Raw genomic sequence first — 25,406 nt, forward strand, 5'->3', positions numbered from 1 at the left:
TTCATACTCTTTCATATTAAAATCCATTTGCCTATCTTACACTTTGAATGTATTATTTACCCATGCATGACTTTGTTAAATCATACATTTTTTAGTCATTTAGAAAACAGTGGTTCACTGCGTTAAGCAGAGCTTCCAAATGTTGATACATTTCATGGGTATACAATATCAAAAATATACATTTGCTAATATCACCACTAATATTATCAGAAAAGTCCCTTAAGCATTAGAAAGCGGTCAAGTTTACAGCAGCAGATACAAGTTTTCCAAAATTTTAATTTTGGTTTGAAAGCTCAAATTTATTGGCAACAAATACTGTCAGTTGTTTTCCTTGGAAGTAACAGAACCACTTCTTCCTTTTTGAGAAAAGCCTGCCAAATACCCATGTCTAAATAATTTTCTGTCAGTTATTCTTTTTTTTTAAAGTAATCTCTTTGCCCAAAATGGGGCTTGCACTCACAACCCTAAGATCAAGAGTTACATGCTCTACTGACTGAGCCAGCCAGGCACCCTGCCAATTATTCTTTAAAGTAAAAATGGTAGTCCATGAAAAAAGTGGCTAGTTCAGTTTGCAACTCAATGATACAAGAATTTTCCCTCAAGACAACCATATTTTAATTTTTTTTTTGAGAGAGAGTGATCGTGAGCGGGGGGGGGGCAGGGTGCATGGGGGCGGGGGGTGGGGGGCACAGGGGTGGGCAGAGGGAGAGGAAAGAGAGAATCCCAAGCAGACTCCATGCTCAGCTCAGCACAGAGCCTGACATGGGGCTCGATCTCACAACCATGAGATCATGATCTGAGCCAAAAACAAGAGTGGGACGCTTAACAAACTGAGCTACCCAGATGCCCCCAAGACAACCATATTTTGATATGCAGATTTCAGACTCTGTCACACAGAATTATAAAAGGAGGCATATTTAATCAAAATTTAATTAATAAGTTTTACCACTTCAAGATATTCTCCAGTGAGGGGGGTGCCTGGGTGGCTCAGTCGGTTGGGCATCTTGACTCTTGATTTCGGCTCAGGTCATGATCTCATGGTCATGGGATTGAGCCCCATGTCGGGCTCCACACTCAGCAGCCAGCCTACTTTGGATTCTCCCTCTCCCTCTGCCCCTCCCCCCGTTCACACACACACTCTCACTCTCTCTCAAATAAATAAATCTTTTAAAAAAAAGATATTTTCAAATGAAACTGCCTTTTTTTTAAACTGCAAGTGTGTGATAGTGTGGCAATAAAGAACATAATGACTAATAGTACAGTTTGGCGTTACTGCTTTGATTTGTACTGAGGTATCAGCAGCTTTACCTAGCACTACTTTTGCATGATCATTGCAAATGTGGACACACCTCAGAGACTCCCTGAAATAGTCTTTGAGACTCCTAGGAATCCACAGACCACACTACAAGAAATGCTGAAAAACATTTACAAATAGTTAAAATCTGAACTTTCTTTCTCACCTTTTGATTAATGACAACAAATCCTTTATTGGACTGAGCACAGACTCTGTCTTTCAGGTCTATTATTTTTTGTAGTCTATCTTCAATAAATTTTCTTTCAGCTTTTACCAATTTCTCTTTCTCTTCAGCAGTCTTATAAAAGAAACCAGAGCTCACCTCTCTAAAAGATTAATAAAAACAAGCTAGTAAAGATGGAAGAAAAAGGAGGGAAAGGTAGGAGTTTACACTAAACATTTGGGAGGGAAGAAAGAGATAAAAAACACTTTTAGGGAGCACCTGGGTGGCTTAGTTGGTTAAGCGTCCCACTCTTAATTTTGGCTCAGATCATGATCTCAGGGCCATGAGATTGAGCCCTATGCATGCTTAAGATTCATTCCCTCTCTCTCTCTCTCTCTCCTTCTCTCTCTCTGCTCTTCCCCCACCTCTCTTTCTCTAAATCAATTAAGTAAAATTAAAAACACTTTTAGAAAATATAATTTCAAAATTTACAAAGAGTAACTGCCACGTACGTTTTTTCATATTCTAGTGACACATTGCAAGTAAGGATAAATGCATCTTCCACTCGCTTCTTCATATCTGGATGACGGGCACCATGATCCAAAACTAATCCTCTGATCAATCTATTAAAAATATGTAATGTTTCTTACTTGGAATATACACTCTAAATTTATTATAAAATAAGGATTGTATTGTATTCTTAAAATTTTAACAGATCGGACACACATTGTTTCCTTGCACCAACTTTAAGCCTAACAGATAACTAGTAAAATTGGAAAAGAGAGACGCCTGGGTGGCTCAGTCAGTTGAGCGTCTGCCTTCGGCTCGCGTCATGATCTTGGGGTCCTGGGATCGAGTCCCGTATCAGGCTCCCCACGGGGAGCCTGCTTCTCCCTCTCCCTCTGCCTGCTGCTCCCCCCTGCTAGTGTTCTCTATTTCTCTGTGTGTCAAATAAATAAATAAAATCTTTTAAAAAAAATTGGAAAAGAAAATCTACTTCAATGCAATTTCATTGAGGTCACAATGAAAAGTCAACCCAGAATTATTCTCTAAATTATGTAGCTCAAACAGATGACACAGCTGGTCAAGTAATGAAAGGTAGGCACACAATGAATTTCTTAGGAACATTTGTTCAAAATAATTATATGGAACAACCAAAAACTATTAACCTAAATGTCTAACAATAGGGCACTGTTCAGCAAATAAATGACCCAACTATTTGGTGGTCATGAAAACTATATAATGACATGGAAAATTATTTACAGAGGTAGCTGATAAACACAGAACAACAAACTACCTATAAAGCATGATTATAACTATTCTTTTAAAAAATAAGCACCTTGGTATTAACAAGAAAAAAATGAAAGGAACCTAGAGTAAAGTTATGCTTAGGCAGTAGGAATACTGATAATTTGGGGGTGGGAGAGGCTTTTTTCCTGTTTTCCAAATTTTCTTTCAAGAGTATTTTTATAACATTTAAAACTTCATTTATACCAAATTAGAGAATGGTATTTCTACTTATGAATCTTTTATAGCCAGGATTTGTTCTACATTAAAGTAAGAAATAATTTTTTAAATAAACACGATTATAAGGAAGTTTTCAAAATTTTAATCTAACTACAAAATTTAATCTAATCGCTCCCAACTTCTAACTGAAAATGAAGATATTTAGGAAGAAACAAGCTAATGATACGTTCAATATTCATCACTCTTCAAGTCTCCACTCTTTCCCTCTCTCACTCTCAGCAAATGACATTGCTGCTTGAGAAAATACAAACACTGTCCCATCACTACCTCCACCAATCCACCTGCACTTGAACCTGAACCTCTGTTCCTATGAATGAACTGTCTACGCTCCTCTGCATGTGTGTACTCTACTCCATTTCTCCTCTCTGCTCCAGCATTGCCCCTATTCCCCTACTGCCATCAATTCCTCCTGCCTCCAGGAGCATTCTCGTCAGGATACAGACTTGCCATGATAACTCCCATCTTTAAAACAAAGAATGCTTCTCCTTCAAGTCCCTTCCCATACTCCCTTCTAGCTACTGCCCCATTTCTCTGCTAACCTCCCTGGAGTGGTGTAAGCTTGCATCCTCACTTCTTCCCTAACCCTTCTCTCTGGAGCCCACCTTCAGTCTGACTTTCATACCCACTCCTTTATTGAATCAGTTCTCACTAGAGCCACCAAAAACATTAAATCCTTTCCATATCTAATGGTCAATTTTCAATCCACAACTTCTTCAAAGTTTCAGCAGCATATGACATAGTTGATTATTCTCCCTTTGAAACAGTTTCCTATCTTAGCTTCTGGGCCACTACCTTCTCCTGGTTTTCTTCCTACCAGTGACCACTCCTCTTTAGTCTCCTGTGCTAAGTCCTCCTCGTCTTCTCCATTTCTAAACATCAGAGTTTCCAGGGCTCAACTTTAAACACCCTCTTTTTTTTTTTAAGATTTTATTTATTTTGAAAGAGCAAGTGAGTGAGAGAACACGAGCAGGAGGAGTAGAGGGACAGTAAACTTTCTTTTCTATCTACATTCACCTCCCAGATGATCTCATTACCTCTCATAGGCTTTAAGTCACCTATGCTCGGATAACTCCCAAATATACTTCCAGATCAGACCTCTGTTCTAAACTCCAGACACACCTCTCCAACTCCCGACTCAACATCTCCACATAGATGCCTAATAGGCATCTAAAACATAACATTTCCCAAACTAAACTCTTGATTTATTTCCCCAAATCTTTTCCTCCCAGTCTTTTCCATCCCAAGAAATGGTACTTCTCCTTTTCCAGCTGCTCCATGCAAAAACCCAGGAGACATCCTTCCTCTTTATCTGTCACATTCTACATTGAACCATCAATAGATCCTATTGCTCCTTCTTCTAAGTATACCCTGATCTGAACTGTTTTCATCCCTCACCTGAATTATAACAGATTCCTCACTGGCCTCCGGCTTCTGCCCTTGCACTGGGATGTGCCCGGCTCCACAGTGCATTCTCCCCACAACAACCAGAGAGATCCTTCTGAAATATCAGTCAAGAACTGCTTTGCCCTCAGCAATGGCAGACTAATTTGGACCAACCTTACCACCAAAAGCAACTAAGAATTCTGGGTTAAAAACAAAAACCTGGGCGCCTGGGTGGCTCAGTTGGTTAAGCGACTGCTTTCGGCTCAGGTCATGATCCTGGAGTCCCGGGATCGAGTCCCACATCGGCCTCTGTCCCACATCCCCGCTCAGCGGGGAGTCTGCTTCTCCCTCGGACCCTCTTCCCTCTCGTGCTCTCTATCTTTCATTCTCTCTCTCTCTCGAATAAATAAATAAAATCTTTAAAAAAAATCAAATAAAAATAAAAAAATAAAAACAAAAACCCTGGGGCACTTGGGTGGCTCAGTCGGTTAAGCATCTGACTCAAGATTTCAGCTCAGGTCGTAATCCTAGGGTTTTGAGATTAAGCCCTGCATCAGGCTCCACACTGGGCATGGAGCCTACTTAAGATCTTTCTCCTTCTCCCTCTGCACCCCACCTCCACTGGCTCATGTGCGCGCGCACGCGCGCACACACACACACACACACTCACTCACTCTCAAAAAAAAACCAAAAAAAAGTCCAACAAAAAAACAACCTTAAAAACATTGAAGAGCTATAAAACAGTAAAGAAAACATGAACTCCAAGGGGTAAGAAAATAAGTGCAGGCACTCTTATCCTAAAGTCATTAGACAATTCAGGAAAATTTGAACTTTGTTTTCAACAACCTCACAATGAGAAGGGGACAGAATTAAAAGCTCGGGGCTCATCCTAGGCAGAAGGTCTAATAGGAGACACTTTTCCCAGTAAGTAGGAACCCCAAAGGGGGACATACTCAGGGTATAAACCAGAAGGATGAACTAGAAGCAATCAGCCCTTATACCAAACAGCAGTTAGAATTAACTGGAAAGAAGCGCCTGGGTGGCTCAGTCGGTTAAGCAGCCAACTCTTGATTTCAGCTCAGGTCCTGATCTCAGGGTCCTGGGATGGAGCCCTACATCGGGCTCCACACTCAGCAGGGAGTCTGCTTAAGGATTCTGTCTCTCCCTCTCCCTCTGCCCCTCCCCCCACTTACATGTGTGCTCTCTCTCTAAAATAAATTTTTAGGAAAAAAAGGAATTAGCTGGATATTAAAAACAAAACAAAAAACAAACAAACAAACAAAAAAGCCCTCAAGCTGTGGATTTAATTTAAAGTATTCCCTGGGGTGCCTGGGTGGCTCAGTTGGCTAAGTGCCTGGATTCTGAATCTCAGCTCAGGTCCTGATCTCAGGGTCATGAGTTCAAGCCCCACACTGAGCTCCATACTGGGCATGGAGACTCTTAAAAAAATAATAATAAAAAATAAAGTATTCCCTGGGCTCCTTGAAGAAGCAAATTCAAATTCTCTGTGCAAAAATGGACCTTCATCCTAGGTCTCAAATTATTTCTACAAATACTTTTTTCAAACACAATTGAGTGGCACATATAGAAACAAAACACAGTTAGAGAGAACCAGCAAAATATAATAAACACCAGAAATAGACATCAAAACTTCAAATATTGTAATTGTCAGACATGAACTATATGTTTAAAAACATATAAGGCAGGTTTATAAAGATCTGCAGGGAAAAGGACGCCATAAAAAGTGCCATGGCAGATTTAAGAAAAACCAAATAAAACTCCAAGAAATAGGTAAATAAAGATGCCCACACACACACATATATATTAAAATAAATGAGAAAGTATTTTCAAATGAAATAATGATACCTGGATTGGCTTCAAAATAATCCAGGTTTGGGGCAAGGAGGAGGGAGGAAAAAGGAGCATATGAGGGAAATAAAAGGAAAAATAAGACAGGCCATATGTTGAAAATTGATAAAGATGAGTGACAGGTATGTAGGAGTTCCCTATTCTTTTCTCTCTACTTTTATATATGTTTAGAATTTTCCATAAGAGAAAGTTTAAAATTCATTAAGTCCAAAATCAACAAGATGCCACATACTCTGAGGACACACATATTCAGACGACTGTCTGGCTTTCTCTCCTCTCCGACTTCCTGTCCTTCTCCTTTTTCCTCTTCCTATGCTCCAGGCACACAAACGGCCCAGCACACTTGTGCCTCAGGGCCTTTGCGACCATTATTCCCTTGGCTTAGAACATTCTTCCTCCAGATATGCACATGGCTAGCTCCCTTATTTCTTCAGATACTCCTTAGTTCTCTAGCTTCCTAGAACAAGGACCTTCCCTGAACATTCTAAAATCAGACACATGCTCTCACATAGTCACTCTACCTTCTTCAAGCTTTTATTAGCACTTACGTATTTATTACCTCCCTCAACTAGAAAATAATCTTCTTGGAGAAAGAAATTGTTTTGTTTACCCTTCACGACTGGCTCGGGGTAAGTATTCAATTAATATATGTTTGGTTTGTTGGTTTGTTGGTTTGTTTGACAGAGAGAGACACAGCAAGAGAGGGAACACAAGCAGGGGGAGTGGGAGAGGGAGAAGCAGGCTTCCGGCAGAGCAGGGAGCCCGATGCGGGGCTTGATCCCAGGACCCTGGGATCATGACCTGAGCTGAAGGTAGATGCTTAATGACTGAGCCACCCAGGCGCCCCTCAATTAATATATGTTGAATTAATAGACTGATGTTGAATAAAAGTAAGGAAATTAATGAAAAAACATCTGAACTAAACCAAATATTCCAGAATCTATGTATTATCAAAGTTTGTGTAATTTACTTTGTATCTGTTTCTGATTTATGCTTCATCTCCATGATTTCTACCATGAAGAGATCAATAGGATAACCTGGTCTTCTAACAGCCAAAACAGAATCCACAACAGCCTGAAAGAGAAGCAAGTGAGAACAGTAAATTATTGTTCTACTAAAAGAAACCACTGGCCCAAGTAATCACCAGACTAAGCAGGTAAAGGGCTTCAGGCCTCAAAATACTTTGTCAAGGACACCAGTAATAACCAATGCCAATGACTACCTTAGAACCTGAAGGAACTTCAGAGATCATCAGGCCCAAATCCTTCATTTTACAGATAAGTAAACTCCAATAGAAGTTTAAGAAGTTACAGTCTTAGGGGCACCTGGGTGGCTCAGTTGGTAAAACATCCAACTCTTGATTTTAGTTCAGGTCATAATCTCAGGGTCATGGGATCAAGCCCCACATCAGGCTCTGCACCAGACGTGGAGCCTGCTTAGAATTCTCTCTTCCTTTCCCTCTGCCCCTCCTCCCGACCCCAACCCCCACTAGCTCATACTCTCTCTCCAAAAAAAAAAAAAAAAGAAGAAGAAGAAGAAGAAGAAATAGTTACAGTCTAAAAACAAGGTCTAACAGGCAGTAGCAGAGCCAGGACTAGAATTCAGTTCTCTTCGAATGCCAAGCTACTACTCTTTCTACTACCAATACTACTCAAACTTTTCCACCAAAGAACTTATTAATGGAAAAGAAGGAAATGTAATGTAAAGTAAGAGCTAAAATTTGCTGGCTATACCGACATGAAATTTCTTAAGTTTTGTGTTTTATCATGAAAAGTTTCCACATCATGCCGTAATATACATGTTTGTTTTAATGTGAAAGTAATGTTTTTCCCCAAAACTGCAAAGTAAAATTGACACTCTAGAAAAACATGTCTCACTTACTGCCACATATCCCCAGAGACATACAATCTGAGAAACATGGTACAATACATCCTATTGCTTAGCATCCTATTAGCAGAAAGTAATACGAAAACAACTAATTACAGAAATTAAGTGCTACAGTATAACCATCCTAAAATATAAATAAAGCAAAAAACTATACCTTAGAAAACTTTATCTGAGAAAACATGATATTTGGTTTTGGAGCCTAATAGGGAATAATGACAAAAAACACTGGATAATGAGAATATTAGTGTTTCTAGAACTCCAAAAGAGAATGGGGGCCTAGCCAGATAACATGAAGATTCTGGGTCACTCGATACATGTACTCCAACAGGAGAAATACTGCAGTCTTTATTTGAACTCTATTGAGCAAGAAATTTTCTGATCTTAATCTGATTTGCCAAGTAGGTTTTCCTAGTGGTAAGGGGAATCAACCAGAAACAACTCAGGTGTTCCAGTCCATTTGTCATTTCTCTCTCTCAAAAAGTAAATTATCAAGAAAGCATTCTGATTGAAAGACATGTATCATATGACCTCACTGATATGAGGAATTCTTAATCTTAGGAAACAAACTGAGGGTTGCTGGAGTGGTGGGGGGTGGGAGGGATGGGGTGTCTGGGTGATAGACATCGGGGAGGGTATGTGCTATGGTGAGCGCTGTGAATTGTGCAAGACTGCTGAATCACAGATCTGTACCTCTGAAACAAATAATACATTAAATGTTTAAAAAAAAAAAAAAGATAGCAGGAAGGGAAGAATGAAGGGGGGAAAATCGGAGGGGGAGATGAACCATGAGAGACGATGGACTCTGAAAAACAAACTGAGGGTTCTAGAGGGGAGGGGGGTGGGGGGATGGGTTAGCCTGGTGATGGGTATTAAAGAGGGCACGTTCTGCGTGGAGCACTGGGTGTTATGCACAAACAATGAATCATGGAACACTACATCACAAACTAATAATGTAATGTATGGTGATTAACATAACAATAAAATTTAAAGAAAAAAAGAAAGCATTCTGATTTATATGTCAATGTCTTGTGATTTTGGTTATGAATTCATCATTCCTGATAAACCAGTATATTCAAGTACAAAGCTGAGGAACAATGATGATATCAAACTATAGCCACCTGATAAAAGCCTTCCCAAAATACCCAGTCTTGTCCTTCTATTACATACATTTTACCTTTAGAAGTAAAAAAAACAAATACGCATTTCCCAGATGTGAATATTATCTATCAGATTAATCAGGCTTCATTAAAGTAGTAAGCTTAACCACTTCCTATGTGTCACCTCACATAACTTTGGACCCCTAGGTTTAAAGAGACCAGTACGTCACCCCAATGGCAACCACAAGGGATGATTCACAGGCAGCCAAGCCCCTCCTAACTTTCACGGTAACTTAAAAGAAGGTTTAATATGACACTTTTGAAAAAAATTACACATACTGTTCTGACCAATCAAGTCTAGTCTCTAAGTAAGTCTATAAACGTTTGTCTTCCGTATTTTACTTCACGTTCAAAAGAACCACATGTGGCGGTTGATTATCTCATAGAAAAAAGAAAAATATCATCATGCATTAGTCTATACTCATTCTGAATGCAAAAGTTTAGTCACATACCTCTATTAACACATCAGCCAATTCAGCATGAACTTTAGTTTGTAGAGATGTTCTAGCCACATCTAAGAGGATTTCTCTTTTCATCTCTTTCTTAATTTTAACTTCTTCCAAAACTTCAAGTGCTTTTATCTTTGCAGCTTGAAATCCTTCAGCTATTATTCTAGGATGCAGGCCCTATATTACATCAACATAAAACTAAAAATTATAAAGTAAGTCATCCAAAGTAAAAGTAACAATATTCTCCTATTAACAGGTATATCCAGAAAAAGTAATATTACCCACATCAATGCCACTAAATATGTGTATGTATATAATTTATAAAAGTAATTTTTCAGTGCTTCATATTTATTTTTTTAAAGATTTTTATTTTATTTATTTGTCAGAGAGAGAGTGAGAGAGCACAAGCAGAGGGAGACACAGGCTCCCCGTTGAGCAAGAAGCCCGATGTGGGACTCGATCCCAGGACCCTGGGATCATGACCTGAGCCAAAGGCAGATGCTTAACCAATTGAGCCACCCAGGCATCCCGTCAGTGCTTCATATTTATAACAATCTCAAACTTACAGAAAAATTGTAAGTCCAGTACAAAAAACTACAAAAGTCTTCTTTATTTCCAAAAATTAGGACACATTGTCATGTGGTACTCTTCTGAATGGGCACAAAAGAAAAGACTCCTTTTAATGCAGAGGAAAAGAACCAGCACTGATTTGGAGAAAAGTACAGACACCACCTTCACCAAATGTTAACATCACAGTAATGGGAAAAATAGGCATCATGTGCCTCAACATCACAGTAATGGGAAAAACAGGCATCATGTGCCTCCTGATACAACGCATTAAGAACACTAAAGCACTTCTATGGTATTTGTGCCAAACGTTCATAACCTGAGTCTAATTACGATAAAAAAGTCAAATCCTAATTGAGGACTTTCTACAAAATAACTGGTCTATACTCTAAAAGTAGCAATGTCATAAAACACAAAATGACAGCTCAAGATTATTCCAATTTAAAGGAGACTAAAGGGATATGACAATTGAATGCAATGAATAAGCCTAGATTTTTTTCTGCTATAAAGGACACTGTTGGGAGAAATGATAAAACTGGAATAAAATCTGTAAGTTATACTACTGCATTGTGTCAATGTTAATATTAATTTGCTGTTTTTTATCACCATTCTGTGATTATGTAAGAGAATATCCTGGTTTTAAGAAGTATACACTAGGGGCGCCTGGGTGGCTCAGTCACTTGACCACCTGCCTTCGGCTCAGGTCATGATCCCAGGGTCCTAGGATTGAGCCCCACGTTGGGCTCCCTGCTCAGCGGGGAGCCTGCTTCTCCCTCGCCCTCTGCTGCTCCCCCTGCTTGTGCTCTGTCAAATAATAAAATCTTTTAAAAAAAAAGTATACACTAAAATATTTAGACAATCATGTCTGCAACTTACACCATTTAGAAAAAGATATGTACATATATATATCATATATATGCATATATGAGAGAGAAATGTTATTTTTTGGAATATTCCTGAACCTTTTCTCTAGGTCTGACATTATAACAAAATAATTTTTTAAAAAAATAGCATTGTTGATTCTGGAAAAAATACATAAACTTATTAAAAGGTGGAACTAGGTCTAATTTATTCCCCTCCTCCATTCTTTTACATCAGTCCTACAATAATTTTTTTTTTTTTTTTAGTCCTACAATAATTTTTTAAAGTTAACATTTATTGAGCATTTGAGCCAGGTACTAATCTAAAGGGCATTACATGTATTATTTAATTCAATCCTCTCAACACTATGAAGTGGGTATTATTTCTGTTTCACAATGAGGAAATAGAGGTTTATAGGGATAATGTAATTTGCCTTAGATCACCAGTATACTAAGAGGTGGAGCCAGGATTTAAATCTGCAAAGCCTGACTCTAGAGCCTGTGTTATGAACCATTTTCAAAACATTACCTCAGTCTAGGATCTCACAACTTCTCACCTGGACTACTAGGATCTCCCAGTCTTGACTCCCTTAAAACCGTCACCCAAATTTTTAAAATGTTAATCTGACCATATCAGTCATTAATATGTTAACATGAACATTCTTCTTGGTTAGCATACTACGTGCCCTCTGTGATCTGGCTCCCATCTACTTCTCCAGGCTTTCATTGCTGTCTACATCACTTTCTTTTTTAAGATTTTATTTATTTGAGAGAGAGCTCACATGAGTGTGGGGGAGGGGCAGAGAAAGTGGGAGAAGCAGACTCCCCACTGAGCAGGGAGCCCGATGACCGGTGACCAACTGAGCTACCCAGGCGCCCCTGTCCACATCACTTTAAACTTTGCCAACACCGAAATGCTTGTAGCTTTACATACATACCACCTTGCTTCTCTTCTCTGTGCCTCTGCTCATGGTGTTCCTTCTGCTGGAAGGTCATTCTCCTTACCTCTCACTCTTTCCTCTGGCTCACTCCCTCTCATCCTGAAGATTTAACCCAGGTCTTACTTCCTCCAGAAAATGCTTCCTAATTCAGGTTAGTTTAGGAAAGCCCTCCCTCCTCAGTGTTTCTATCATGTATTGTGCCTAGCTCTAGCACTGTACTGCCACAATTTCATAATTATGTCAGTGTCTGTCAGTATTTCCCCCTTCCCAAACTTTTTTCTCCCTAACAAAACCCTAATTTTGTTTAGGTTATCTCTTCCTCCAGTCTTCGGAGGAAGCCACCCTCTCTAGCTAGCTCAAGGGGTGGATACTGATTAGATTAAGTCAATTCCCCCGAAAACCTGTTATTGGTTTAGGCTGGACACAGATCAAAGTTGTCCCAATCATATTATAAAGGAAGAACTTATATTCCATAATTGGGCAAATGGTTCTCTCTTGCACTCTTCTGCTGAGTGTTACTAAAGGAAGCAGCTATTCCTAATTTCTTCTGACTTATAATCTTATAATCAGGATGGAAATAAGCCTTATCATGAAACAGCACTGTAAATGGAGGCGCTAAGAGACAGAAAGAACCAGGGTTCTTGATGACTAATAGAATTTTTTAATCAACCAACCTTGGATGTTCTGTCATGGAGATAATTTATTGTTTAAATGATTTTTAATCAAATTTCTACTACTTACAGCCAAAAGTACCTAAATGAGGTACATTGCAGGTACTGAATTACTAGACAATTCCCAATACTAAATGAAACACAAAGAAGTAATAATTCTAGCACTTTGACCTAGTAATGCTTTGCTGAAATGGTCCTTGAAAGAAAGGAAACATTCAAATACTTAATCAGAGAAGACAGATAAGTAATGCCAAGAAAAGAATACAGATTGAACAAAGGCACTGAGGTAGAAATGGGTGTAGTGATTTCAGAGGTAGTGAGTAGAGTAGAGGAGTCTCACTAGAGTAGATGGTTTATAAGGAAAATAAAACTAGAAAGATAGGTAAATTCATAACGTGAAAACCTTCAGTTATTTTTCTCCAGTTATTTCTTTTTTAAAGGTGCATAATTTGGTTTCAACTTTATCAGTGATATTTTCTTTTTTAGGCCATTATTCATGGGTAGATGGCTAATTTTTTACCTACTTATATATCTTAAATATTTCATTTTAAAAAGTGGGATATAATTCCAATGAAAGGCAGTATTTTGGCAAAAAAGTTCATGACTATTTCCATTTATAATTGTCCAAAAGTATCTTGATAAAAATTACTTTTGCCCTCTAAAATTAAACCATTTTACAAGTGAAAACAATTCCCCATTCAAAATAAAGTATCACATGAATGTGAATTCTGTAAAATGCTAATACCTCAGAAATGTAAAGATCAGCTTGTTTTAGTAACTCTCCAATAATTAGAACATTGGAAGTAGTACCATCTCCTGTAATGTCATCCTGGGCTGTTGCTACTTTTGCTATCAGGGAAGCTGTTGGGTGTTGAATTTGCTGGAAAAAGTAAGCAACAGATCAAAAGAGAGAATGAGAGTAAAAAAAAAAAAATAGTCCAATGAAAACAAGATAACCTAAGGGCCAATAGTAAAATTAAAAAATAAGCTTCATTCTACAAGTTCACAAATTCTTATTATCAATACTTAATAAATGTCAATACCAAATTTTTTAGATTGAGAACTAATGAGGTTTGAACATTTTTAAGAGTCTTTGCTTTGGAATGCAATGACATTTCCAAAATAAGATCAAATCCTTTATCTCTAAGATGAATATACTTATTAAAATTGCAAAGGTTTTTTTTATATTTTCATATTACAAAGAACACAATTCAGTGTCTTTAAAAGATGTAACTGATTTGGAAGTATCTCTAAGCTATTACTTGGACTGTACAAAGATTTGAAAACAATCAAAATCATCTTTTATTAAGGTCTAATCCAACAAGTATTACTCATGACTGCAGTATTTAACTGACAGCCTTGGTTTAAAGATATACAATCTGTATTATGTTCTAGGCTTAGTAAGATTTATTAAAGTCAGCAGCATCAGCTCACCATCTCATGGAGTAGTACATTGCCATCTTTGGTAAGTTTGATGTCACCTGCACCAGAAACAAGCCTGTTCACAAAACAGTGATGTATTAACCTCATATGGCAAGAGTCAAGCAAGACATTCTCAGTTCTTGCCACTCACTATCCTTAATATAAAGAACTGAGCTTCAAAACTTCCAAGTGCCATGGGCCAATACCATGGTAATCACCACCATGTGCTGCCTAAAGAATCACCTCTCCCCATATGGACTATGGTGATTTCATTCCAAATGAAGCATTTACAAGTTTAAGAGAAACTGATGAGTTATGAACAGAAGTTTGGTCAAAGAAGGATGCTTGGAAGTCTCAAACCACAAAATATAAAGTTCCTGCAGGCCTTTTATTTTGATAGAATGTACCATTCACTCACTCAACTTAGTTTCTTCCCTCATCCCTCACATTTATTCGATCATCAAGTTCTTTTAACTCTACAACCTAAGTATTTCTTCAATCTACCCCCTCCTCTCCATGTCCACTGTCCTCAACATCTCTAGCCTGGACTACTTAGACAGCATCCTGGTATCTCTGAATTTGAATCTACCCCTCCCATGACATTTTTTTTTTTAAGATTTTATTTATTTATTTGAGAGAGAGAGACAGCAAGAGAGGAAACACAAGCAGGGGGAGTGGGAGAGGGAGAAGCAGGCTTCTCGCTGAGCAGGGAGCCCGATGTGGGGATGTGGGGCTCGATCCCAACACCCGGGGATCATGACCTGAGCCAAAGGTAGAGGCTTAACCACTGAGCCACTCAGGCGCCCCTATATTTATTTCTAAAAAGTAATGTGACTCAGTCAGCTCCCTGATCAAAAATCTTTCGATGAGTTTTATGTTCTCCATCACTTTCAAGGTAAAATCCAGACTATTTAGCAATGTCGTAGTTCACCTTTCCCAATCTGGCTTATGTCTACTTGTCCTGCGGCATCTACCAAATGAGATCTTGTAGGAAAATCTTGTGGTTCCCTTAATACATCATGTTTGTTTTCATTTCAGTTGGATTTACACCACTGGGCTTTCTTGTTCCTGAAGTTACTACAAGGCCTTCACTCCCACACCACTTCCAACTGGTGAACTCTTAACTTTATCTTTCAAGACTCTGATCAAAAATCTGTTATCTGAGAGGCTTCTCCTCCCTACTCCCATCAGTAATTAGTCCTTTTCCTCAATATGATTATATATATAGCTACATATAATCTTCATTTCTGTGTTCCCAGCATCCAGTTGGTATACAAGCGCCCTTTTACCGTTAATTTTAATTCTGCTCATTCCTCTTAGAATGTATTTCTCCTCTTACACATTTTAGTCCTCTTTTCCTCACTCTTCTAAGGAAAATACTGAAGCTAAGTAAATAGATGCTGAAAGGGTGAAGAGATAGGAAGAAGTATAGGCACAGAGCGTTCAATAACTTGCCTAAGACGCACAGCTAGACAATAACTTGGATTTGCACCCATGCCTGCCGGCCTCCAAGGCCTGTGTGCCCTTACCACTACAGCACACTGCCAAACGAAACCCAAACTATGCGCATACAGTCTCAAAGCGCAGGGGATTTAAACGGCTTATGGTTCTAAAGAGACACCAGGTGAACTGTTTCTACTGCACACGAACGTTAATGAAAGTGGGGCAGTGGGGGTGTCACAGCTTCACTCGGGGCCCTTTCCTCGGAAGGCTGTCCTCCCGCCCCTGGCCAGGGGTGACCTCCGGGCAGGAATGAGAACTAGGGTATCCCGTCGCTCCAGGCACTTCGCGGAACGTCTGCCTCAGAGCCCGTCATGACACCCAACAAACCCCGGGCCCTAACCGCCTCTCCAACCGCCGGGCCATCTCACATTTTCATGGTGCCCTTAGGCCCCAAGTTGGTACGCAACACATCCTGCAGCCCTCGGGCGGCGCATATATTGACAGCCAAGGCCGCCTGGGCCCGCGCCACCTGAGCCTTGGAGTTGACCGCCTTGATCGCGGCCATAGCACCGTTGAACTTGCAACCCGGCCGGCAAAAACAGCCTTACACCGGATCTCGAGAGAAACCCCGGCGCCACCGCCCGCCTTCCGGAGCCTCAGCCAATCGCCGCCGAGACAGGAAATGACGTTACCAGGCCTCGCCCGCCCGGAAGCCAGAATCACCTTGGGTCCGGGCGCCGAGATGGCGTCCTCCGCCTCCGCTCGCACTCCGGCGGGGAAGCGAGTGGTGAATCAGGACGAACTGCGGCGGTTGATGAAGGAGAAGCAGCGTCTGAGCACCAATCGGAAACGGATAGAATCTCCATTTGCGAAGTACAACCGTTTGGGGCAGCTGAGCTGTGCCCTGTGTAACACCCCGGTGAAGAGCGAGCTCCTGTGGCAGACTCACGTCCTGGGAAAGCAGCACCGTGAGAAAGTGGCCGAGCTGAAAGGCGCGAAAGAAGCCACCCAGAGTCCGTCCTCCAGCGCAGGGCCTCAGTCAGCCAAGAGGAAGGCGTCGGATGCGGATGGCCAGGATGCCAAAAGACCCAAGGCCCCTCCGCTGCCTCAGGTACAGCCCTCCACATCCGCTTTGCCCACCAACTTTGACAGAGCAGGGAAGGAGTCCTCCAGAGCGACCCTCAGTAAGGTTTCGGGACTCGGTTTACTCCCTGATTATGAAGATGAGGAGGAGGAGGAGGAAGAGGGAGGAGAAGGGAAAAGAGGGGACACTAGCAAGCAGCCGTCCGACGCACAGGGCAAGGAACACTCGCTTTCCTCGTCGAGAGAGGCAACAAGTGGTATGCTGCCAGGCGGTTTCTCAGATACACATCCTCCCAAGGCCCCTTTAATTCCTCATTCAGGGTCAATTGAGAAAGCAGAAATACATGAAAAAGTCGTGGAAAGGAGAGAAAACACAGCGGAGGCATTACCGGAAGGCTTTTTTGACGACCCTGAGATAGATGCTAGGGTACGAAAGGTTGATGCCCCAAAGGATCAGATGGACAAAGAGTGGGACGAATTTCAAAAGGCCATGAGACAGGTCAATACCATTTCCGAAGCCATAGTTGCCGAAGAGGATGAGGAGGGACGGTTGGACCGGCAAATTGGGGAGATCGATGAGCAGATAGAATGTTACCGTCGGGTGGAAAAGCTTCGGAATCGCCAGGATGAAATAAAACATAAGCTTAAAGAGGTTCTGACTATAAAAGAACTTCAGAAAAAGGAAGAGGAGAATGTTGACAGCGATGATGAGGGAGAACTACAAGATTTGTTGTCTCAGGATTGGAGGGTAAAAGGGGCTTTGTTATAGGGTTTCAAAGACCCGAGATTTTCATACCCTCTACAGTGGTACCAAAAGTGCTGTCTCTGGATAGGATACTGGTTATTTCATGCCCTGATATTTGTTAACCTAACTGGGTTGTTGAGATACAATGAGCCTGTGAAGATGGCACTTTTGAAAATTGGTGTAAAATATTCTTGAGGTAAAGTTGTTTTTGAAATTTTTGAACTATTATATACTAAAATGTCAACTTTTTCACACATTTACTTAAGTGTATAATTTTGAATTGTCAAATCTGTAAGCTGTAAATATTATATATAGTTAAATATATATTTACTTAAGTAATTCTGTTTTGAAATTTATAAATAAGTAGAAGCCAAGCCAACAGACAAGCTTTTAGATGAAAACCAAGTTTGGTATTTGGGATATGTGTGACTTTTTCTTTTCTAATCCCCTAAATCAACTCAAGAGTATTTTGCAGGAAGGTGGGGGACGGGGTTGTTTTTGTTTTTTAAATAGTCATAAACACATAAGTCATTCAGGGGAAATCAATTCTCTGAGTATTCTGTTTCTGTTTTAAAAACATGCACTAGGAGCACATGGTGATATATCCCAAATATTTCTCTTGATTAAACCAGTGATTCTTGGGTGTAGGTGCACATGGAAAGCACCAAGCTTTTGAAAAGGTGCATAAAAATCACCTTGGAGCTTTTAAAACACTCGTGTGCCCGAGGCCTACGTTTAGAGATTCAATAAATCTGGAGCAGGGCCCAGGCGTCTGTTTAGGTTTGAAAGCTTCCCAGGTTATTCTGATATACACCAAAGTTGGAGAGCTATGTGGCCCTAAATCCAGAACCCATTTATGTTTTTTCAGGCTTTGTTTTTTTTCAAATACCACGTTCCATAAGTTTACTGTCTATTGTATAAAAGAAATACTACTTTATATTTAGATTTCATCCAGTCTTAAATTTTATTACATTTCATAGTAAATTAGGGTTCAGAGTTTCTGTCCATTGTTGGGAGGATAGGTTGTTTTCTCAAGGAGTAACAATTAGCTTGTTCCAGTCATTGATTGTTTAAAATCACTCCTTTTCCCTTTAGCGATAGAGGTATTCAAATGAAAATGGAATTAGCAGTGTTCCAGGAGTAGAAATGCATACAGCATTCTCAAATGGAAGTGAGTGGTAATAATAATAGCTAAAACATAAAGCTTTTACAATATATGACAGATGTGGTTCTAAGCGCTTTACATAAACCAAGTCTAGTTGCTCTAAAGCTCAGGTTTTATGGAGAATAGTACCAAGAGATAAGGTATGAAAAAGCCTCACTTGGATGCTAGATGAAAGAATTCTTTCTGTCGGCAATGTAGGAAAAGTGGAAGTTTTTTAACAAATTATATTTGCAAAAAAAATTATGGAAGATGATTTTAGTTGCAGTATATAAGATGGAATGAATGTGGATGGGGAGAAAGAAGCTGGGAGACTACTTGGAAACTAGATTTTAAAAAAGCTAGGTGAGCAAGACTTTGATTAGTTATGGACTGAGAGTAAAGGAATAAAGTTGAAACATTTTAACAGGAAGGGCTAACATTTTAGTGACTAGAGGTAGAAGAAAAACAGGAGATGAAATTCAAGGGCTTGGGGGTTTTTAGTGTAGGTCCCTGAAAAAGTTATCTAACACTTCTTGAGTATATTAACTATCTTGCTCTCTTTGGCAGAAAGTCTGCTTTCTTGAGCTGTCAGTATAACAGAGGGCATGCCTGCCTTAAATGTATAAACCCACAGGTACTCAGAGTTTTCTATCATCCATCACTTCATTAAGAATGAGAGAATACAAAGGTGGGCTTGAGTAGTAGGCCCTGTCTTACCTTGGCTTAAGAGGCTAGGCTGATGATCTTGCAGAGCACTGTCCATTTAAAAATACAATGCAAGCCACATACATATTTTCAATTTCCTAGAAGCCACATGAAAAAGTAAAAAGAAACATGAAATTAGTTTTAATGTAACTTATTTTATCCAATATATCCAAAATATTCACTTTTCAATATATAATCAATATTTAAATATCATTAATGAAGTATTTTACATTTAGGGGGTTCTAGATTTCTGAAATCTGGGTATATCTAACTTAGCACATCTCAGTTTGGACTGGCTACAGTTCAAGTACTAGCCATATGTGGCTAACAAGAAAGGATAGCACAGACTTAAAGAGAAAGTTGTGTAGGAGTGAAAAAACATGCACAGGAGATAGCAGACCAATTTAGAGTGGAATGTTCATTCCTGACAACAGTGGAAGTTAGGATTAGAAAGGTAGATTATGAACCGTTATGGAAGATCTTGAACTCCATGCTCGAAGGAGTTGGAACTTTTAAGTCAACAATTGAATATCCTTGAGGTTGTTGAATCCTTAATTATAACAGTTAAGGAGTTTAAGGAATGCCATTACTATACATAAAAACAGCAGTGGGTTTTTAGGAGGGACAGAAAGCTCTGTTCCCCATGCTTTGTATCCCAGAGAATGAATGGTGGGGCCCTGAGCAAAATCAAGGAAATCCTTGTTGGGTCTTTGATCAATGTAAAAAGCTACAGGAATTAGTGGATCCTTCCTGATCCTCCACACATTGGAGAGCTCCTTTATACGTCTTTGAGCTGGGTCAAATAGGTTTTGGCATTAGACTTCAAACCCACCAACGTTCCCAAATTGTAAGACTTAGTCCCATGGATTTCTTCGAATCATTCTTCTCTTTTTAGAGAACCCCTTCATTTAGCCAACAATTTATTAGAGTTACTGTAAATGCTACAAAGGTAATCCTCTCACCAATTCACTTACCAATTTAATGTAGTTCCCCTAACTGGAGGGGAAAAAAAGCTGAACTAACTAGCCTTGAAATGTAAATTTGCCCAGTGGCTTACAACTTGGAAAATACTCTCACTTTTGTATTTCCTTTAATGATGAAAGTAATGACTACTTTTTATACACCAGGAAACGAGGCTGTGGAATTAAAACTCCAGGAGAAAAATTAATTTAGTGGTAACGATCACTAGATTAGTATGGAGCAATAGGAAGAACAGCGGAGTTGGCAAGAGAAAACAAGACACAGGTTCAAGTTCCCACTCTACATTTTAAGGGTTAGTGATCTTGGGCAAGTCACATCTCCAAACCTTAGTGCACCCTACTACCAAGTGATGATAATGTGGGGGGTGCCTGGGTGGCTCAGTCGGTTAAGTGTCTGCCTTTGGCTCAGGTCATGATCTCAGGGTCCTGGGATCAAGTCCCACATTGGGCTCCCTGTTGTGCGGGCAGTCTGCTTCTCCCACTCACTCTCCCTCTGTGCTCTCCCTCTCTCTCTCTCTCTCTCTCTCTCTCTCTCTCTCAAATAAATAAAATCTTAAAAAAAAAGATGCCTCAGGTCACATGACGTGTGAAGGGTTTATAAACTGAAATGCAATACAAGTATGTCTTTTACAGATGGTCCCCCACTTAAAACGTTCTATGTCACGATTTTTCGACTTTACAATGGTGGGAAAGTGATACACATTCGGTAGAAACTGTACTTCAAATTTTGGATTCTGAATTTGAATCTTTTCCTGGGCTAGCGGGGGGCAGTACGACAATCTCCCGTGATGCTGGGCAGAGGCAGTGGGCCACGGCTCCCAGGCAGCCACTGTACCCACACAACTATTCTGTTCTGCACTTTGAGTGAAGTAGTCAGTAAATCACATGGGACATTCAACACTCTATTATTATAAAATAGGCTTTGTGTTCGATTTTGCCCAAGTGTAGGCTAATGTAAGTGTTCAGAGCACGTTTAAGGTAGGCTAGGCTAAGCTGTGATGTTTGGTGGGTTGGCTATGTTAGATGCATTTTCAACTTACGATTGGTTTATCGGGACTTACCATGGGATTACATCCCAATAAACCCATCGTAAGTTGAGGAAGATAGCTTAGTCTCCCCCTGCCACATGCTAACTTGATTTTAGTCTAATAATTCAATGCCCCTTAATTCCCTCTTTGAAACTAAGGTAATTAGAGCAGGTGATTTTCTTGAGACTTCTTTTAACTCCAAATTTTTAATTTCACCGACACAAGTGGCATCTCACCTTTTAAACGTTTTTAAAGTCGTTCAATTGACTATCTGGAGACAGATGGCTAAAGTATTACTGTTTTTACTTACAAGATTTGCCCACCTTAAGTCCCATTTGTCTTGGTGTAATTACGAATAGTGCCCTGCCCCTTCACTCTCAACACTCTCCTTTTCTGGAGGTATAGATACTCACCTAAAATTTTGACAGGAAGAAAAACCACTTTCTAATGAACACGGAGTCAAGGTCTCAGTGGAAATAGTATGTTTCCTGTTAATGATGCACTAATTGGCTGGCTACTTGGCTGGATGTTTGTGTAGGGGGATTTGAGTAAGTATATGGGTAGGAATGGTGGCTAGATAGATCATTTTAGATTGCTTTTTAATACTAAGAATCTAGTAGCCTGTATATCAGGAATTACTTGAGAAGCTTTAAATTTGGGGCGCCTGGGTGGCTCAGTCATTAAGCATCTGCCTTCGGCTCAGGTCATGATCCCAGGGTCCTGGGATCGAGCCCCGCATCGGGCTCCCTGCTCGGCGGGGAGCCTGCTTCTCCCTCTCCCACTCCCCCTGCTTGTGTTCCCTCTCTCGCTGTGTCTCTGTCAAAAAAATAAAATCTTTAAAAAAAAAAAAAGGAAGCTTTAAATTTGAACAGGGAAAAAAATCCCAAAACTCTGCATCCTATGTTCTTTTTTCTTTTTTCTGCATTCTCTTTCCTGTCTACAGTTCCTCCCTCAGTGATCTCATCCATTCCTGTGCGTTTAACTATCACCTTTATACTGGTGACTCCCAATTTATATCCCTAGCCTTGACCCTTCTCCTGAGAGTCATCCTTCATTCCCCTTCATTCCCCCCAAATCTAATGCATTAGCCAAGTCCTGGCAGCTCTCCCTCTAAAATATGCCCAGAATCTGTCTCCTACTTTCTGTCTCCACCGGTCCTAGCCACCATCTCTTGCGTTAGTGTGCAAGAGCACCTGTTCTCGCATGCACACCCTAGCCACAGTCAGTTAACAAGTAGAGTGATGTTTTAAAAATGTATGTCATGTCACTGTCACTGTCACTGAAAACCCTTCATCATATGCTTCCATCACACTTGGGGGAAAAAAAAAAATCCAGGCCCTTATTAAGTTCACATGGTGCTCAGCATTTGCTGATTCAAATGTCTACTACTTGTGAGCTAATGACCGACCCCAGATCCCGCTAAAGGGAGGTGGATAGGGCAGGAGAGCATAATGCTCTATGTTGAAATCAATTATCATCATTCAGTAGCAGCCTGGCATGGCCAAGTCTTTTTAATTATCAAGAGGCATGACAAGATTGTTTTTGTTTTTAGTGAAATCGCAATAACACCATGTGGGCTGAATGTGATCCATAGGCCCCCACGCAGCGACCTGTCTTCTATCTTCATCTGCTACACTCCCCACTTTATTCTCCATGTCCCAGTCCTGGCTGGTGAGCTTTCTGTTCCTCAGACGTGCCCTGTTAGGACTTGCACCTTGCGGTTCCCTCTGCCCAGAACCTGACTTCAAACAGCATTGGCAATCTTACCATTCCGTTCTCAGCCCTAATGTTTCTTCCTCAGAAGGCAAAAACAGCCATCCCCCAACCCCGACCTCTTGTCCCTCTGCCACATCATTCTGTGAATTCATTAAACTTAGCACTGTCTTGAATTAGCTTGTTTATTTGCACATGAATTATGTCTCTATCCCACCAGAATATAAACTCCACAAGGGCAGGGAGCTTGTCTGTCTTGCCCACAACCTAAAATAATGCCCAGCACTAACAGAGCTCAATAAATATCTACAGAATGAAAATACCCACATGGCAGGAAGTTGCTTGGAAAACTGGTAAAAAGACCAAGCTAACGCGTGGAAGTTGGAACCAGAACAAAAGTCAACTCAGCGGCTTAAAGGGCCGAGAAATCTTTTCCTCCCTAGTGTCTCCCTTCTCTGGCACATGAGGCTCTCACCTGCTCCAAGAGGAGTATCCACCACAGCCTCTGGAGTGTAATGGTCCACCTCGGCATTTAGCCGCTCAGACGTCCTCATGGCACCAAACAAGCAAAAGGGATGTCCAGATTGTCAGCAGGAGTGTGTGGGCAGCCCTGACTGCCTAGAGGCCTCCGAAGTGGAGGGAAGGAGGAAGAAAGTGAATCAGTAGCGGAGTAAGATCAGAGAGTCCGTGAGGACACATTGCTTCCGGGCCGATCTCAGCCCTCAGTCCTCTCTCTGCTACCCACCATTTCACTTGGCTTCCTCCTCCTGTCACTTGGCAGTCAAAGCTATTTCAGAGTGAGTCTGCACTCGGCCATCCTTCATTGAAATCACTCCCAGTCTCTCAGAGGAGGAAAGGCGTTCCATCTGGTTGTACCTCCATTTTGCTACCAGCGTTTGGCCAGTTTCATGTGCCCTTGGGAGCCAGCGGTCACCTTTAGGGGAGTTCAGAGAACCACACTGATGAGGTGGTTGATGGTGGTGGTTATTGATGTTTTTGTCGTGTGCCTGTGTCGTTTGCTTACCATTCTGCCAAATGTGGTTATAAGAGAGTGTCGACCAAGCCAGGTTGTCAGGTTATTATTAACAACAGCTACCATTTACTGGATTCCTAACATGTGCACGGTGTGAGGGTTTGATACACACTGTCTCTAATCCTCAAAACAACCGTGTAAGTTACATAATACCTTCATTTTACCAACGAGGAGACTGATGTGAAGAAGTGAGGAGCTTGCTCAAGGCAACAATCCCAGAGTCCCCAGTGTTACCCTGCATCATTATTATCTAACACCGCCTTATACTCACATAGTGAGAGTATCGTTTATGCACAACCTTCACATCAGTTTTCAAGCCTCAACACACCCCAGAGGTAAAACGACTGTCATTGCCACCATCTAATGACTTCTCCAAGGTCACTCAGCAATGGCTAACATTAAGACTAGGTGGAACTTGATTCCTGGTCCACTATTCCATTATTTAATAGTGAAATGTGGAAAATGGGAAAGGATCCCCCAAGATAACAAGAAGTAAGATTAGGGAAGTTTACGATCAACGTTAAGGAAACCTGGTGCTGTTCAGAGAGGTTGGCTGGGCTGGAAGCTGTGTTTTCTGTAGTTTGTTAACAGACTCTGTCCACGCCGTCCCACCCTTCCTCCATTTCACCAGCAATCAATTTTACTCTCTAGTGGTTTCTGATGGGATCAAGAAGAACAACTTAAGTTCCCGACATTGCAACTGGGAAACAAGTTAGACCGGGCAGTGTGGCCCATCACTCTTTACCCGACATTGGGTAAGCTACCTCACCCCTCCTTCCCTCCACTACAAGGAGAGTTAAGAGTTTCTACCTTCTAGAATTACTGAGAGAGTTAAATGAATTCAGCGCATGTAATGCTTTTAGTACAGGCCAATAATACTACTAAATAAATGACTGAAGACAAGACCCTTATGTTCAAGATAACTATAAGCTGGTTGTATTGTAAGTGGTATAAGAAATTGAGCAGGACCCAATTATTCACTAAACTACTGGTATAGGCAGCAGAAAGAGGGCAATCAAGTCTATGGTCTGACTTTCCCACTCATCAGCTGTGTGTTATCTATGGAGTCGGTTTGCTCCCCAAGCCTTAAAACTATTTGTGGGTACTATGCTATCTGAGCACTCCCTTAGGCCCTCCCATCTCTGTCTGTCACCGTGATATTGTGATTTATAATAAGAAATATATATTTTGGCCTTTGTCCCCATTTCTGGCATTGATCTAAAAACCCTTGGAATTTTCTAGGAGTGCCAGGGTGGCACGGTCGGTTAAGCATCTGGCTCTTGGTTTCCGCTCGGGTCGTGATCCCAGGGTCATGGGACCGAGCCCCGCATCAGCCTGGAGT

General features: G+C 40.7%; 2 protein-coding genes across 5 annotated transcripts in view; one reads left to right on the forward strand and one right to left on the reverse strand.

Annotated features, from left to right (window-relative positions):
• The window catches only part of CCT6B (chaperonin containing TCP1 subunit 6B), a 34,438-nt gene extending 18,190 nt beyond the window's left edge, over window positions 1–16,248 (reverse strand). For 3 of the 4 annotated variants that reach the window (XM_073879445.1, XM_025851552.2, XM_025851554.2), the window contains exons 1-7: window positions 16,062–16,248; window positions 14,203–14,266; window positions 13,514–13,648; window positions 9,733–9,906; window positions 7,207–7,310; window positions 1,970–2,080; window positions 1,461–1,620 (exon numbers count right to left, since the gene is read on the reverse strand). In XM_073879445.1, coding sequence (XP_073735546.1) covers window positions 1,461–1,620; window positions 1,970–2,080; window positions 7,207–7,310; window positions 9,733–9,906; window positions 13,514–13,648; window positions 14,203–14,266; window positions 16,062–16,198 — 885 coding nt within the window. In that variant the 5' untranslated portion in view covers window positions 16,199–16,248. The remainder of the gene's footprint in view (window positions 1–1,460; window positions 1,621–1,969; window positions 2,081–7,206; window positions 7,311–9,732; window positions 9,907–13,513; window positions 13,649–14,202; window positions 14,267–16,061) is intronic. The other variant, XM_025851553.2, reaches the window with a different exon arrangement.
• Window positions 16,249–16,339: 91 nt separating this feature from the next.
• Window positions 16,340–20,815, forward strand: ZNF830 (zinc finger protein 830). Its single transcript, XM_025851437.2, has one exon. The coding sequence runs from the start codon at window positions 16,376–16,378 to the stop codon at window positions 17,483–17,485; it is 1,110 nt and encodes a 369-aa protein (XP_025707222.1). The 5' UTR covers window positions 16,340–16,375; the 3' UTR covers window positions 17,486–20,815.
• The last annotated feature ends 4,591 nt before the right edge of the window (window positions 20,816–25,406 follow it).

This window comes from Callorhinus ursinus, unplaced genomic scaffold (assembly GCF_003265705.2).
Source record: "Callorhinus ursinus isolate GAN/ISIS: 27379988/994484 unplaced genomic scaffold, GSC_fseal_2.0 scaffold34, whole genome shotgun sequence".
NCBI classification, from domain to species: domain Eukaryota; kingdom Metazoa; phylum Chordata; class Mammalia; order Carnivora; family Otariidae; genus Callorhinus; species Callorhinus ursinus.